The following is a 16398-nucleotide window of genomic DNA, read 5'->3' on the forward strand; positions in this document are numbered from 1 at the left end:
AGGCACAAAGACACAGGGTAACAGGGTGGGAGTGCAGGTCTGCTGAATGGAAGTGTGAAAAAACGGAGACAGAGAGGCCCAGCCCTGTGGTGACAGGGGGAAGGCTGCTTGTGTGTTACCTGTTACGCGGTCGCAGGCTGTGGAGTGGTTGTTGCACTGGCAGGGCTCGCAGGTGGTTTCGTTGAGCCTGTAGTAGCCGTCACTGCACCGGTCGCACTTGAGGTCCGTTACGCCAACCTTGCACTGGCATTTCCCATCGCTGCGGAGAGAAACAAGCTGTGAAACGGGGCGTGCTGCGAGGCATCCCGCGTGCAAAGCCACGGCCGGTGTCTGGAACGCTCCTGCAAAACCAGTCCCCCTTACAACGCCTCCAGCAGGGCACTGGGAACCATCAGGCCCTCTGAGAAGCCTCAGACCAAAACCATCCACCAGGAGCTCCGAGAGCCTCCGGTCCCAGCTCCTGCAGATGCTCGGATGCCCCAATGGCCATGAACCCGCACGGTGTCCTCAGGTGTCCCCGCTCGTGTTTCATCCCAGGCAGATGTCACCCACCTACACTTGGGGATCCCATTCACCGCTTCCAGCCAGGCAAACCCCTCTGCTCAGGAGGCCTCTGCCTAGCAGGAGCCAGGGGAGGACCACAAGAGGGGTCCCCCCAAGGTGTCCCCTACAGCTCACCACAACCTGCTTCCTCGGGCACGAGTCCATGCAGAGCACGGCACCGTTAAAACCGAGCGCATTAACCTTGGTTGCTGTGATGGAGCACCAGGAGGGTACACAAGGCAAGGGCTACCCTTATTCCCTTGGCTTTCCTTGCCAGTCTCTCCATGTAGAGGCTTCTAACCTATTGCTTTCATAAGGAACTTTACACACCAGCAGCATTTAGGCCTAAATCACTGAGAAATCATATCAGCCCCGTGGCGCAGTGACTGTCAGCTGCAGCCCTTCCCTCCTGCACTCCCAGGAGCTGCCACCACTTGAGCGGGGCACAGAAATCCCTCACCACATCTCCAACAGCCTTGGGGCAAACCCAGCCCTGCGTGCACAGGGAAACCACAATAAAAAAAAAAAAACTAAACGCATGTGATTTTGTCCCCTGCGGGAGACGGGGTCATCCATAGCAGCGGCTCAGCGTGGGTACCATCACAGAGCATCCATGGGCACCAGAAGGATGCACCCTCCTGTCCTGTCCTGTCCTGTCCTCTCCTCTCAACCCTCCTCACCCCCTTCCTTAACTCCACATTTCAGGGCTCATCGTGCCTGCGCGTCGATAAGCCATTGTTCTCCCTCGCTCCTCCTGGGGAAGGGCGAGCAACGCACCATTTGCTTCTGAAAGCCCCTGGAAAAAAAAAACAACGTGTTGATTAAAACTAATCGAGGCCGAGGCTTTAAAAGGCCTGACGCACTGTGGATGCGGTGCTTTTAATTAAAAGGCAGGAGACTGCGATGTTTGGGGAAGACGCTGCTTCTGTGAGGAATTACCATAATTGAGTATTTCTGCCGCTCGTTTACTTGCCGAAGGAAGAGGAGATGCTCAAAGGCACACCAAAATACCGCAGGCAGCCCAAGAGGCCGCACAATTAAATACTTTCAGAACACGAGATTTCAGGCACATTTAATGGGCCGGTTACAAGAAAAAGAAGCGCGGTGTTTCCTTGCTCTCCAGCCCATTATCTGGGACTGCAGCAGGCAGATGCAGAATTCAAAGGGATGCTGTTGAGCAGCTCGGGCTGCCTGACTTTTAAAAAGCTTTTCACAAGACCCGACATTAATCCGAACGCTGCCGCAGTGTTTAAAACAAGAGCAAACAAAAAGCAGCCTGTTTTTATTTGCTTCTGACCACTACTGGGCAGATATTCCTGTAAGCAGGCAGGGGACGGGCAGAGCCAAGAAGGGAAAAACAACCAATGGGGGATTTCCCCAGGGGGCCGGGTGCCCTGTTTCATTCCCTCCTGTCCCTCCTTCAGGCCTTTATTTCAGTGGCCCTCTCCTGTTCCTCTGGCTAGCAGCCTCCCACGTCATTTTGGAAAGGTTTCCTTCCCCGATGGCTCTGCTGGAGCTCCCTGCAGCATTTTGGGGGCAGCGTCCCTTGGTTTCACTCGTTAGCTTAAAAATAACAGGAAAGAAAGCTATTTAAAAAAAAAAAATGGTTTTGGAAAGTTTGGTTTTAATGCCTCTCAAGCAGCCCCTTTCTCAACATGTTACATGTGGCCCAGAGCCAGGTTCTGCATGTGCAAGAATTAAATCACTCAGCAAATATAAAGCTTTGCCTGTGGTCATTGCTCCTATAGAATAAAGCCCGCTTACAACACTCCTTTTCATAGCTCCAGCCCAGTAAAGGCTGTCAGACACTTTTTAAAGCAAAGGTCAATGATATAAATGCATTGCGACCACAAAAAAGTCCTGTTAACAGACCGATTGTGCCCATAAAAAATCCAGAAACTTGAAAGAAAAGAGCCACAGTGTAACACTCGCACAGCGAGAACTGAGCTGGAGTTTGAGCCTAAGCCAGGAATTTCTTTTTTGGGGGAGGTGGGGGGAAGGAGGGGGAAGGGAACGAAACGTTTTGATGCAGCAACATCAATTGCTCAACTCGATTTCAGATGATGATTAACTCCAACGAAGCCAGCTGGGAAGACTGCAAGGCAACACCTCCGAAATCCTGCCTGGCCCTGACGGCGCAGAGCATCACCCAGCTCACTTCCAGCCAGGACCGACGGCCAGGGATGGACACACAGCCAGGACGGGCTGCGCCTGGAAGCACCGGGCAGCAGGGGAAGCCAGGGCCTTGTAGCAAGAAAGAAAATAAAAGCCTTACAATATCTGCAGCCTGCGACAGATCGCCATGTGCAGCTGTGCACAGCCCTAAGCGAGGGGACAGCGAACGGGGAGACAGGAGCACAGCTTCGGGGCTGGCCGGAGGCACGCTGTGCACGGCTTAATGGTGTAACAGAAACCCTTCGTGAGCTCTAATGGTTTATTTTCTTCTCCTGTTTGTTCTTCCAAGGGTGAGGGAAGGGAGAAATTCACCCTGAATGTTTTCCCAGCTGCCAGCTAAACGTGGATGCCCAGCTGCCATTGAGAGCCCAGGAGCTCCTGGACCAAGTCAAGCTGACTAAAGTGCCCCAGCACTGAGTTTTTGTGCCTTTTTAGTGGTTTTTACTTTAATTTTCAAGACTGGCATGATTTTGGAGCAGATTAAGAGAAGGAGGGAGCTCCCACGGGCCTCAATCGGGACACGCCGTGTGGATGGGCCACGCAAAAACTCCCACGGCTCGGAAGGAAAGCTCTGCCAGAGACATTTGCCATCTTTCTGCTTCACTCTGGAGCACAAGGCACACCCAGCACCATGGCACAGCATCACCCAGCACCACGCTGCTGGTCAGGAGCATCCCCCTGAGCTGGCAAGTCCCAAAACCACAGGGTAGGGCAATGGCATGTCCTCAGCCCCACGGTGTCCCCAGCTTCACCTGCCTGTCCCCTGCCAGCCGCTGCTGCATCCACGGTGAGCGCAAACCTCCTGTAAGAGGGGCGCATCATTCCTCCCAGCAGGGCCAAGGCGTGCCTGTAACGCACACAATTGCCAGCGAAACATATGAATGAGGAAAAATGCCACGAGCATCTGTACGCCAACCCTCGCGCGAAGGCTTTGTCACACTTTGATGGGACGAGACAAAAGGATGCTGCGAGAGATGAGGATTGAGAAGAGACGTTGCCAAACGCGGCGCGTTCCTCCAGCGAGCATGGCTCCTTTTGTGCTGGTTCCCCACGGTGCCTGGCAGCACCGGGGCTGAGTCCTCCTGTGTCCTCCTCACCACCTGCAAACGACACGTCCAGGGAAAGCCCAGGCCATCAACACCTGCCCTAAGCAAATCGAGAACCATCCTAACGCTGGTTTTCCTTGCGGCCCATTCATTTGAATATTCACACGTGGGGAAGCGGCGAGCAGGAAAAGCCCCGTAACAGCACACGGTCGGGTTTCTCCTCCCCGTTCCCTCGGCTCCCCACGCCGCTGCTGGAAGCCCAAACGCTTTCGTGGAAGCGTTACCGCAGGCAGCGAGCCCCGCGCCCGGCTCTGAGCCGCCTTTGTGGCGGGCAGAAGAAGCGGGGCTTTATCGTGCCGAACATTGGGCCATTGTGCGCCGCATTCCTCGCTTTGTGCCGGGGGACGGCATCTGTTTATATGGCCGCCCTCGACAGAGCGGGGACCCTTCACAGCTCTGAAAGGCCGCTTTGTAAATGTCAAAGGGACACCTTGTCCAGCCGCCGCCGCCTCCCCCCTCTGCCGGGGACGCCCTGCGTCACGGGAAAGCCGGGCATCTCCTCCCCCAGTGCCCCCGCCACCACCCGCGGGGACCTGATGGCAATGGGGAGACAGCGATGGCCCCGGAGAGCGAGGTTGGATGGGGTTCCGTATGGAGGAGCAGTGAAAGCCTGGCAAAGTGCAAAATCTCAGCCCCATGGGGTGCAGAGCATCCCCTAAAGATGAGGGCAATACGGCCATGGTGCGGCCAACCTGGCACAGAGGAGGACACACCAGTGGGGAAGGCAGGGAGAAGGGGCTGGTCTTCACTGGGCACACTGGTTTTGCACAGCGAAGCCCCTCCATCCTCTAGACCTCTACTGACACCTCCCTGCATGGGATAGGAAAAGGCACGAGCAACAAGCGTGGCCCAAAATCAGGCTGGGCGCCACCTCCCCAAATCCAGAATTCAGCCACCAGAGCTTGTAAAGCCATGCTGGTATTTTGTTTTTGAGGGCAGTCAATGCTGACCAGAGCAGCAAGTCTGCAAGAGGCAAGAGAGGAACGGCGAAGCCTGTTGGAAAATCAGCAAAATACCAGGATTTCTGAGAAGCCCCAATTACTGCAGGGGAGATGATAACAGCCTGCCGCTCACTGCCGCTGTGCCCGATCACTCATCCATTTCCCTCTCCCATCTGCAGCCTGATAAAAATGGGTGCAGGTACAATATTTACCTGCCTGGGGGGGAAGAGAGGAGGAGAGCTAAAGCAGACGCAAAGGATACGAGAGTCTGTAATAGAAGAGATATTTAGACAATTAAAGTATGCAGGAAAATATGCTCTGCCCGGGTACTCTGCATTTATGACGTCCACACGTAACAATTTCCGCTACGAAAAAAATCTGTTCTTGGCAGAGGGCTGCTGACAAGGCATTGCTCGGAGATAATGAGCCACCACTTGTGCTCAGGCAATCTATAAAAGAGAGCCCAGTCTTTCTGGAACAGGGGGAAATGTGCTTTTATGGGGATGGTTTTTCAGAAGTCCTTGGGAAGTTGGGGTTCCAGGGCCCAGTCTCTGAAGGGAGCAGTGCCCGGTGTGGTCTATGGGGCAGGTACAGCAGGATGGAACCACAGCTCCCACCCCCAAGAAAAAAAAAAAAAAAGAGGTATTTCCAAGAGTGTGGCGACACGAATGGCATAAAATGAGAATTTTCTTTATGCAAAACGAAAACTCCACTGCTTTCACTCAGGTAACCCTGTGTGCCTGCCCCCTTCCTGCCCAGGCTAGGGAAGCTCCACAAAAAACTTGGATTTCGGTGGTTCTGCATTTCAGTCAAACAACCCCCCCAGGTCCCACACCAGGTGGCTTCACGCCGCACGCTGCCCACGCTGGGTCCAGCCCACGACCTTCCCAACGCCAGCAGGACCAATAATGCTCCCTCTTCCCTTTTCCCCTGTGATTCCTTTGCATCTTCCCACATCCAAACACCTCCGCAGGCCCAGCGAGCCGCTCTCCCTGCCCAGCTCCCCCAGAGCCCCCAGCCCTCATTCAAAGACCCTCACAGAGGGCATTGTGTGGTGCTGCTGACCCTGCTCCCCTCAGCAACGCTCTCACAGATCCGTGTGAGTGAGGGTCAGCAGCCCAGCACAAAGAAGGCACAGAGGGACGGATGCTGCCCCGCCACCGGCGCCCCCCTTGCAGCCTCGCAGCTCCAGGGCACAGCCATGTACAAATGCTCTCGGGGACGCTCCGCTTTAATTCTTTTTAATAGGAACACAAAGCAGCAGATCCCCTCGAGGGGGCAAAACATCTCTGAATTAACGCTTTGGCATTTATATGCATGCATTATCTTTTTTTTTTTTTTTGGTTTTCTTTTTAGAACGGAAGCGAGCGGCGGCAGCTCCTCAAACACGCCTCATGCCCAGCCTGCGGCACGAAGCGAGGCTGAAGCCGGACCCCACGCTGCAGAGCTGCGAGGAGCGGCTGCTCAGCTGGCAGAGGAGCAGCCTGTTTCAGCTCGGGGCACGAAGCAAAGCTGCTGTCAGCTCCAGGCAGCACGTCGCAGCTTCTGCTTCCCATCACCCGTCTGCTCGTGGGGAAACTGAGGCACGGGCTGATGGAGCGACTTGTTAAATTTGCAAAAGTCTGTTTTGACATACGTCTCTTTTCATTAGGGACAGCAATAGTACATTACACACATCTCATTTACAGGTTTTTTTATTATTATTTTTGAAGGGAAGTGGCAATGCTAGCGCGAGTTGGACAGTTAGCCCACATCAGCCAAACCACCAACAATCCTTCCCCGGCCCACGGCAGCCACAGCTCCCGGTGCTGAGCAGCACGGGCAGTGCTGCAGCAGAGGATGAGGCGCATCACATCACCTCCCCTGTGATGGAGAGAAACTAACTGTAACCACACAAGAACTTCCCAAGACACCAAAGCCTCACCAAGCGATTTTCTCCCCTCTCGCATCAGCCAGCAATGTCTCTGAACATACATAAGAAGCGGGTTCATAGAAAAGGGAAATAGCAATGGGAAATGGAGCCCTGAGCCCTTCTGCAGGCCAGCACCACCTCACAGCACCTTCTCCGTTATCACATCCCAAAATGTGGGGCACAAGAGCAGCCGCATAGGGATGCTTGCCCACGTGCCCCCAGGAAGAAAAGCCAAGTCCTATGTCCTGTGCTACGAAAGCCTTGAAGAAACGCCTGGTAGGAGGTAAATGAGGGCAACGCCACTGCTCCTCCCTGCCATGGGGTGCAGGGAGGCACTGGGATGCTTTTGGGGTGGCCCTGCCCTGTCTGCAATCCGGCATGGGGCTGGCTGGTGCTGCTACAGAGGGAGAAAATGCAAAGTCATTTGACATCCTCTTGCAGGCTTGGTGTTACACATAATCCCGCTTCGTTAATTAAGCCAGGCAGAGGACAGGTCTGCACAGGAAAACTATTTCAACACAGACTGAAATAGTTGTGCCCGTGCAGCTCCTCGTGTGCTGTGGGATCGCTGCTTGGTGGCAGGAAGAAACTTCCCACCAAGCCACCACAAGACATCTGATATCACCACCTGCCCCCAGCCAGGGCTTTTGTCCTGATGCTCGGACAACCTCTGGTGCTCAACCTGTGCTCATCCTCAGATTCTCCTGCTCCATGACCCTGAAACTTCAGCTTTTCTTCTCCTTTCCTGCAGGCTCTGAATGCTCCCAGGCCATGGATACCTCCAGCGAGCACCCGCACAGCATCCAGCCCAGCGCAACAGGCTTTGTGCAGGGAGCCCAGGCACCACGGCAGCGGGGACAGCTCGCTCCTGCTCTGCAGCATGCGTCAGCCCCGCGCGGCACCGGGCCAGGCTCCGTGCCGCAGGGCGAGAGCAGCCACCCAACGCGACTGACTCACCGGCACGGAAAGCCTCCGCCTCCCAGGGGGGACTCCCAGAGAAGCAAATAAAAATTAAAAATAAATCAATTTAAAAAAAAAAAAAAGCAACCTTCGATTAGTGGCTCTGGAGCCCATTCACAGAGACAGCGTGTCAGGTCAATGTTCACTCCCAAAGTCAACGATCTGCCTCCGGAAAGGGATTTCTTTTTTATTTATTTTTTTTTATTTGATGGTCTGCATTTGCGGTCTAGTTAATAAACAGTGTATCTGGCTGGCCAGATGGCACAAGGATAGAGCATGCCTGGAAATCATAATAATAACCATCATATGGTGGTGCTTTAAAAGGCGCTTTTGCACAAGCCTGAGCGAGCTGGCTGAGACGTATCGGGCATGTTTTGTGTGCCCCAAGTGCTCAGCCTTCGGGCATGCTGCCCCTGAAACCAGCCACTGGCAGAGCTGTTCGGAGCCCAGCACGCTGCTGCTGCTTCTCCCCGCGACTCTTGTGAAGAGCAGGCACTTTTTTCTTAAGCCAGCGTGCAGGAATTAACTTGTGCAAGGTAATGTTTGCCTGGCACTTTAAAATATTATAATAACAACAAAAAAAAGCGAACAGCTGTCAGGATTTTTTGTTTTTAAATCAACAAAGCAGGAGCTGGCTGCTGGCGCTGCGCCGTGCTGGCGTGCCCCATCCCAAGCAGGGGCTGCCCCGTGCGCTCCTCGTGCTGCAGATCACCGCACCCAGTCCCCAGCATCTGCTCTGCCCAGCTCCCAAGCCCCTCTCCTGGATGCCCGTCTCCTTATTTCTTTGATTCTTGATTTTGTTTTATTGTTTTTAACTTGTTTTTTGCTCTGACTGTCACTGGTGCCTACCGCTGTGGGAACAAGAGGGCTGATGACTTAGTGTGGGCACAGCGGGCAGCGCCCCAGCCCTGCAGCACAGACAGCTGACCCAGTTCTCCTCTCTTTAAATATCTAGAGGTCATTTCAGCCTGTGGCCAACCTCACGGAGCACGCAGGAGAAACACAGAGCAATCTATGCCACCATCAGTCCTCCTCTCTCCTCCTGCCCAAGACTTTCTCCCAGTTTTGCCCCATGCTCCCTCTTCTAAACACCTGAGGATCCATCTCCCCACGTTCCTCAAGGCTGCAAAACAATACAGCAAGAATAGGAAGAACTAGGGACATTCTCTGCCACTTTGGGGCCTTCTTGTGTTTGGATGGGGCACGAGGGCTCACCACGTGCACCAGCTCCTTGTCCTTGACACCTCAGAGCAGCCCACCCGCAGCTCCTGGGGCGCTTCCCGCTGGCGTGGGCGGATGGCACCCGCTGACGCAGATCGGGATGGGAACACTCCCTGCCCCTGGGCTCCTGCCTCTCCCGGATGAGATTTCCCCAATCTGCTGTCTTGCCCAATTTGCCTTTCCATCAGGTCCCACCAAGCTCGTTTCCTACTCCATGACAAACTCCGATTCCTCCAAGAATATTTTCCTACTGCTAAAAAAGCAAGTGGAAAACTCTTTCCGCCCCCAAGAGTCCATTTTTCAGTAAGGTCACTCCAGCCAACAGCAGCACTGCTTTTACGTTCTGACTTTTCACAGCTCGTGCCACCAGAGAAACGCAGAATTGAAAGATAAAGGAGGGCCATCAACACAGGGCTTGGGTGCTCGGAAAAAGAAAAACAACGCATGAAGTTATTGCAAACTGCATGCCCCTGCAGAACATTGCGGTTCTGACTCAGCACCAGCCTTGGCAGCAACGTGCAGGTGTTGAGCACGCAGGGAGCCCAGACCAAACCCCAGAAGACAACAGGACCGATGCCAGCGCAGCAGAAGCTCACGGCAGAGGAACATGTTCATTACACGACAGCTCAGGAGCATCTGCGGCAGCTTTCTTGACACAGAGAAGGCGCGGATAAGGCTGGGTTAAACGCCGGGCAGGGCGGGAGCCAACACTTCTTTCACAACACTCAGCGAAGGCAGATCGCAGCGCCTGCCCCTGCTGCAACCGATTTCCCTTCGGAAAAAAGCCTCCCCAGAGCCTCCCGTGCCAGCCCAGCCTCCGCATCCCTCCGGGCGTCCGCTGTGAAGGCAGCAGGGGCTGTGGGATGCATGAGGCAACAGAGAAGAGGTCCTGCTGATACTCAGGGCCAAATGGTGCCTCGGCTCCTCTGTGGGCTGCCAGGGCTTTTGCCATAGCTACGGATATTTTTATAATCCAGCTCTTGAAAGAGAGGAAGAACACGCTTCATCAATTTTTGTGAAGCTAACTTCCTTCCTGCTTTTTTTAATTTTTTTTATATACTACAACCAGATGACACCATCCATTCTTGCCTACTCGGCACCTCAAATCCCCCCAAAAAAAAACACTCCCAGATCCCCGCAGCAGCCCGGAGCAGGGATGCTCAGCTACTTACTCATCGCAGCTGGATCCGATGGCACCGGCGGGGCTGCAGCCGCAGGGCAGGCACCGCTGCCGGCTGGGGTCGGGGTGGAAGCCCTGGGCGCAGCTCTCGCAGCGCGGCCCCGTGTAGCCCTCCAGGCAGACGCAGGGTCCTGGCGTGCCCTGGCAGGAGCCTGCATCGACGCTCCCCACGCTGCTGCAGTTGCATGGCTGTCCTGCAAGAGGGAAAGAGAGGCTGAAGTCAGCGCGCTGGGGGCACGCGGGGCTTGAGTCGTACCCAGGGGATGGGTATAGGTGCTTTAATACATGGATATAGACAGAGAAGCATGGAGTAACCTAAGTTGGAAGGGACCCACAAGGATCAGAGTCCAGCTCTTCTGGCTCCACACAGAACCACCCCAAAATCAGCCCCTAAATTTGAGGGCACTGTCCAAACGCTTCTTGAATTCCGGCAGGCTCAGGGCTGTGACCACATCCCTGGGGAGCCTGTCCCAGTGCCCGACCACCTCTGGGTGCAGAACCTTTCCCTAACCCCCAGCCTGACCCTCCCCTGTCCCAGCTCCATGACATTCCCTCAGGTCCTGTCACTGTCCCCAGAGAGCAGAGCTCAGCGCCTGCCCCTCCGCTCCCCTTGTGAGGGAGCTGCAGGCCGCCATGAGGCCTCCCCTCATGAAGGAGCTGCAGGCCGCCATGAGGCCTCCCCTCAGCCTCCTCTCCTCTGGGCTGAGCAAACCACGTCACCTCAGGCGCTCCTCAGACATCGTGCCTTCCAGTCCCTTCACCACCTTCATGTACATATCGTACACATTGTAATAAATATATATCTATAATGACAGTCGTCGTCCGGTTACACAGCTCCAGAAGCTGCCCAACGCTAGGTGTTGTAACATGAGGATGAAATAATTGCCCAAATCCTGTGCAACCTGCTCTCGGTGGTCCTGCCTGAGGAGGAGCCTGGGCCACAGGACCTCCAGAGGTCCCTTCCAACTTCAGCCATTCCCTGGAAATTAGCAACAGGCAGCAAACCCCCTAATTACAAGATCCTGCATTTCAGAGCACTGAAACACCTCAGGTTTACCAACGGGATGTTATGACAAGGACAGACAGGACATACCTACACGACACTCTAAGTACGACCACTGCTCACTGAGAAACAAAACAAAATCCCCTCAAGACCAGAGGGATTTGAGCTCCATGTGCTTGGGGCTGAACATCTCCCACCTCCTGACCCTCCTGACCCGCAGCTACCGCCCTGCCCACCACACAATGGCCACCATCAGCCCCACCACAAGCTTTGGGGACACTCGTTCTTCACAGGGCTGTGGAGACCACACACCCAAACAAAAAATCTTTTGAGCAAGTGGTGCCTTTCCAGCCCCCCCGCACAGCATTTCTCATAATATTTTAAAGTACCCAACACACCAAAGAGAACAACCTCCCCGGCAATTTGTTTCTGACACGAGCTTTCTCTCCGCTTCTTCATTGCAAAATATTTGGTGCCTTAATAATTTAAAGGCTTTCGCTGCCAAGTGTGAATTATAAACGAGGATTATTTTCTGAAGTAGCACATAAAGCATCAGGGGCTTTACGCAAGCGTTGCTGTTTGTTATTGCCTGAGAAGAGCCATATTCGGGGCACTGCACAGAGGGGAGAGGCCAGGCCCCCGGCCCAAGAAAATCAGACCAAAACAAAGCTCAAATCACTCCAAGAAGGCCCAAGACTACTGCTCCACATCAGCACTAGGATTTAAGGTCATCCAACACTTACACCACACACAGTTTTGAGGACTGGGAATGGCTTCCCAGGCAGACAGCTCTTCAGCAGGTGCGTGCACTGAACCGCATTTAAAACCCAAGGACTGCATGAAGATTCATGTATTAATCTGTAAGTGGCCTGCTAAAATTCAACCACAGTGAAGCCCTCAAAGTGCTTTTGGAAACACAACCCATGGGGTCTCCCACATGCAGAAGTACTGTAGAAGTTTCCCTGATGGCTGTTGTTGTCCTTTACTGGCAGCACGTTATAGGGCAGTTTTCTATGAAGCCCATGAATTACGGGTAGACTTTTCAAGAAATAACAGTCCCATTCTCCCAAAAGTACCAGGACCTCCCCGAGCAGCAGCCAGCCAGACTTGCTGCTTAATACCACACCATGCCTCGACTGTTTGTTTTCCTCCAACACGAATCACAGAAATAGTTATTTAGCTTTGTCACCCCATCAAGACATCTAGAGTATCCCCATGAAAGTTATTCTGCACCTACACACCTGCGAAATTGCACCTCAATTTTCTTCAATCTAAGCCAGTAAATAGGACAAACACCTCGCGATCCACGATTAGCCACTCCAGCACCCACTTCAGATAATGAGCCCAATTCCCGACTCAATTATTCGAGTGGAACCTCAGCGATTCGGGCACTTGGGCTTCTCCCAGCCAGAGCGAGCCACAAAAACCTGCCTTGAGCCAACGTGGCACCTGCTCTGCAGCTTGTCAGACACATCAAAACAAATTTTCAAAGCTTGTTTTGTGCTGCAGCTGAGATAGGGCTGTGCCGTAGCAGGTTTCTGAGCTTGGTGTTGTGACCATGCTGCACGAGGGGACAAAGGAACACAGCACACGGGCAGGAGGGGGAAGATTTTGGCTGCACGTTACCTTCAGAGGAAAGCAGCCATGGCAAAGAAGGAAAAAACAGAAGTTGGAAGAGGAGCTGCGTATATTGGCAAAAGCCTCGCTTTTCGTTAGCCCTTTATCGAAGGACTGTGTCCATCAAAGAGGGTCCGGCCATCGCCACGCTGTGGAGCAGCTCCTTGGGAACATCCCTGGTACTTACGGGAGCCCAATGGGAGGTGAAGGCAGAGATGGATGTGACAGGCCCGGGAGCTGTGAACCCGAACAGCCTGGCTGCACAGCGCAGCTGACTCTGGGTTGATCTTGGCAATGGCACCGGCTACAAAAATGAGTTTTCTTTCCTCTGGCAAGGCTGTTTGCACACTGAGAGTCCCTCACGCCTGGGGAGCTATCCACTTTCCAAAAACACACCAGCTAACTTCACGGTGCCTTTTTTTTTCCCCCCTCTTCCTCTTTCACAGGTCAATATTGCACAAATTCAGGTCAAAACCTGGGGGCGACTAATTTCCAGCAGCCAGGCTCAATGGCACCACAGAGCACTGGCTCCACATTCCCTGGGAGAGCGAGAAATGCTGCAGTAATCCAAAATAATGCAGGCAAAAAGAGCTTTCTGTCGGCAGGCTGGGGGGACACTGGTAGGGGAGCTCCTCCTGCTGCTGGCAGCTGCTGAAACGTGGAAACCTACAAAATAATCAGACCCAGGCACCTTGTACAGCACCGTGGGGTTGGTACCAAAGAGATCTCCCCAAAGGAAGGCTGCCCTGCATCCCCCAACCCTCCCAGGGGATTTTTGGGAAGGGATGGTGCCCATCTCGGGCGAGAAGCATCTCGTGTTGTCCCCCCCCCAGAACAAAGACTCGCTCTGCTGTGACTGTCTGACACAACCCCAATGCGCCCTAAATGCCCTTTGGTGGGGAAGCAGAGGAGAAGCAGACAGCAGCATTAAAACCCGGCGGCGAGCGCAGCGTCGGGTTTGACATGATGATGTACCAGACTATGAAAACCCCAGGCTTAATTCAAAAGACACTTTGTTGTCCCGACGGCAGCCAGCTTGGAGGAGGCGGGCGCGATCCCCAGCCAGAAAGGGAAAGCAGTAACGGAGCCTCTGCCTTCCAGATCTGGGAAGACATCAAAGAAGACGAGGACTGGAGGAAAAGATTAGGGAGCGCTGCCCTGGCTCCTGGCCAGCGCCAGGTACTTGGAGCCTTTATTCCGTTTTGCCAAGCGTGCGTTTTGCTTTTGAAGGTAACCTTCAAAAACACCTTACCGAGAGCTTCTGCAGAATGAAAAGGGATGAACAAGGGTGGATGCAGCCCCGAGCTGGGATGCTCGGCCTTGCTAGGAGGCCCTGGGTTTGACAGGGCATCGCCACCAGCAGCAGGCATGGGCACAGCCCTCTCAGGGCTGTGGCTCTGGTCTGAGCTCCTGCACCGAGCTCTCCTTGACTTGCTGCAGCCATTTGCCCTCACTCTACCTTGGTTTCCCCACCCGCGGGGTGTTCACACCTCCAGGGCTCTGAGCTCCGTTTGCAAAGCACCGAGGAGGTTTCCCTTCCTTCCTTCCCCATGCAGCAGCTCCAGGCTCTCGGCTCTCAGTGCTAAAAACCACCACCTTCGCTCGTGAAGGTGTTGGCAGGCTCTAATTAATTAACAGCCCAGTGACATTCCGAGCTCCCTGAATAGAGGCACTATAAAAGTGTGCATCCTTCCCACACGCTACTCCTGCAGCAGAAAAAGGAAACACCGCTCCTTGCGTGAGCTGCATCTTAACCTCCGCCGTTCGGTGCCGGATCCAGAGGCAGGGGAGTAACAGAGCAGGTCTCCAGCACGAACAGAGCAAGTTTCCAGCATGCTGCAGCGATGGGCACACTGCTCACGGCACGGCTGCGTGTAAGACCCAGATTTAACGTGCAATTACCGTTAGCTGCAGCCCTGAATCGAATAATTATTACGCCGTAGTCACAGGTTCCTAATGAACTGGCGAAGAGGTATTTCTGTGTCGTTGTTTTTATGGCGTTGGATGCGTGCCATCGCTGTGGGATTACCCCAAGTTCCGCTCAGCAGCACCAACACAATGGAGAACCCGCTGGAGCTGCACATGGGCTGACGTGTGGGTGGCATCCTCCAAACCCCAAAGCCCAGTGATGCCCCGGTCACCCCCAAAGCGCGGTGCCAAGTGAGGAACGCAGCGCTGGAGCCGTCCCCTGCACCCCAGCCCCGGGGCTGCTTTTAGCAAGGATTTTTAACGCGTTAACCACCCTACCCCAGCTTGCTGTCCTGAAGGGCTCGTTGCAGCACAAACATCCTTTCCCAAATCCTTTTTTCGTGTTCCTTCGGACTTGCAGTGCTTTGAGCCTTCGGATGTGTTTTAAGTGTGATTCCTTCTTCCAGCCAAGCCACTTCATGAGTAAATAATTTAAAAGCAGCTGAAATATTTACAAACGGCAAAAGAAGAATCGCCGGGAAACACGTGAAGATGTCTGCATAAAACCTGATTTGCTGGGGACATCCTCAAACAACCAAAATCCTGAACACAGCCACCTACTCACTGGGAGCAGATGCACAAAATCCAATTTTTGGTAGAGAAGCACAGACCATGAAGTCCTGGGGATGCTAACTATTGCCCAGCTCTGAAAACACCCTGATTTCATGCCCGGAGAGGTGTAGTCTGGGCATACACCGCTGGATCCTCATGCTGCACTGCTCCGACCCCCCAGGCGTTACAGCAGCACCAAGGCCACCTCCTGCTCCTTGATCACGGACTTGCCACATGTGACAGCATCCTGTCCCATCCCATCCCGTCCCTGGGAAGGCTCAGTTTTAGCGTTAATTCAGCACAGGTTTCTGTCCCCCGCACTTCATTCCAAGTTCAAGCCCTGCCTTCTCTCCCCCTCTCCCTTATTTCCCTTTCTCAATCCCTCTCCAGGCACAGTTTCTGACAGCACAGGAATAAAAGGATCAGGCAGCAGGTTTAAAACAAGCTGTCCAAAGCCATTTCCTCTCCCTTTGCAATTAAGCCGTGGAACGCATTGTCAGGGGACGTTCTGGGAGCCAAAAATACACGCGGCTCCAAAAGAGGACGGGATACGTGCAGGGCAGCCAGGCAGAGACGTATGGGGCAGGATCGTGCCCTGCCCCGTTCCCTTTGGTGTGACCCAGATGGTGTTTGGGATCCTCCCTGTCCCTGCTGGATGGATGTGGCTGTGGTGCTCCTCCAGCGCATCCTACTCCAGCAGCACGGCCTCTTCCACGGGGAATCTGTCCTTGTAACAGCCCCTGAGTGCTCCAGCGTGAGATGTGGGGTAACGGGAGCAAACGGGAGCTCCACCTAGAGCTGCAGTCTGCTAAGGGAGCAGCCCTACCTAACCTGGTCCTCGTGCGGCCTCACTGCACCCCTTCCTGTCCCTTCTCCAGGCACCTCAAGCAGCTCAAGCTCAGGCCGAGCTCTGCGTTTGGCTTTCACACCGCTCCATGCAGCAGCTCGCTACCAAACGACTGCCAAATGCACGCATTAAAGCGCTGCGAGCTGCCAGTTAGCCCCACTTGGGGCTGCGGCGCAGTGCCAGAATGGTAGGGGGAGGATCCCTGAGTACCCCCTGAAAACTTTATATGTATCCCTATAAAACTCCCCTGTTACTCCGTGTGCATTTTATTACGGAGCACATCGGGCTCGGGGCATTCACGGCCCCCTCCAGCCCTGCCCCGCCGCCAGGCACGCCGCTGGTAATGCTGTTAAGAGCTTTACAGGAATCACTC

General features: G+C 54.2%; 1 protein-coding gene across 1 annotated transcript in view; it reads right to left on the reverse strand.

Moving 5' to 3' along the window:
- The window catches only part of MEGF9 (multiple EGF like domains 9), a gene marked incomplete at its 5' end in the record, with an annotated part of 43261 nt that overhangs the window by 12459 nt on the left and 14404 nt on the right, over positions 1-16398 (reverse strand). The window contains 2 exons of the mRNA XM_084298806.1: positions 120-259; positions 10031-10232. Coding sequence (XP_084154932.1) covers positions 120-259; positions 10031-10232 — 342 coding nt within the window. The remainder of the gene's footprint in view (positions 1-119; positions 260-10030; positions 10233-16398) is intronic.

This window comes from Netta rufina (genome assembly GCF_964035555.1).
Source record: "Netta rufina genome assembly, chromosome: 20".
Lineage (NCBI taxonomy): Eukaryota > Metazoa > Chordata > Aves > Anseriformes > Anatidae > Netta > Netta rufina.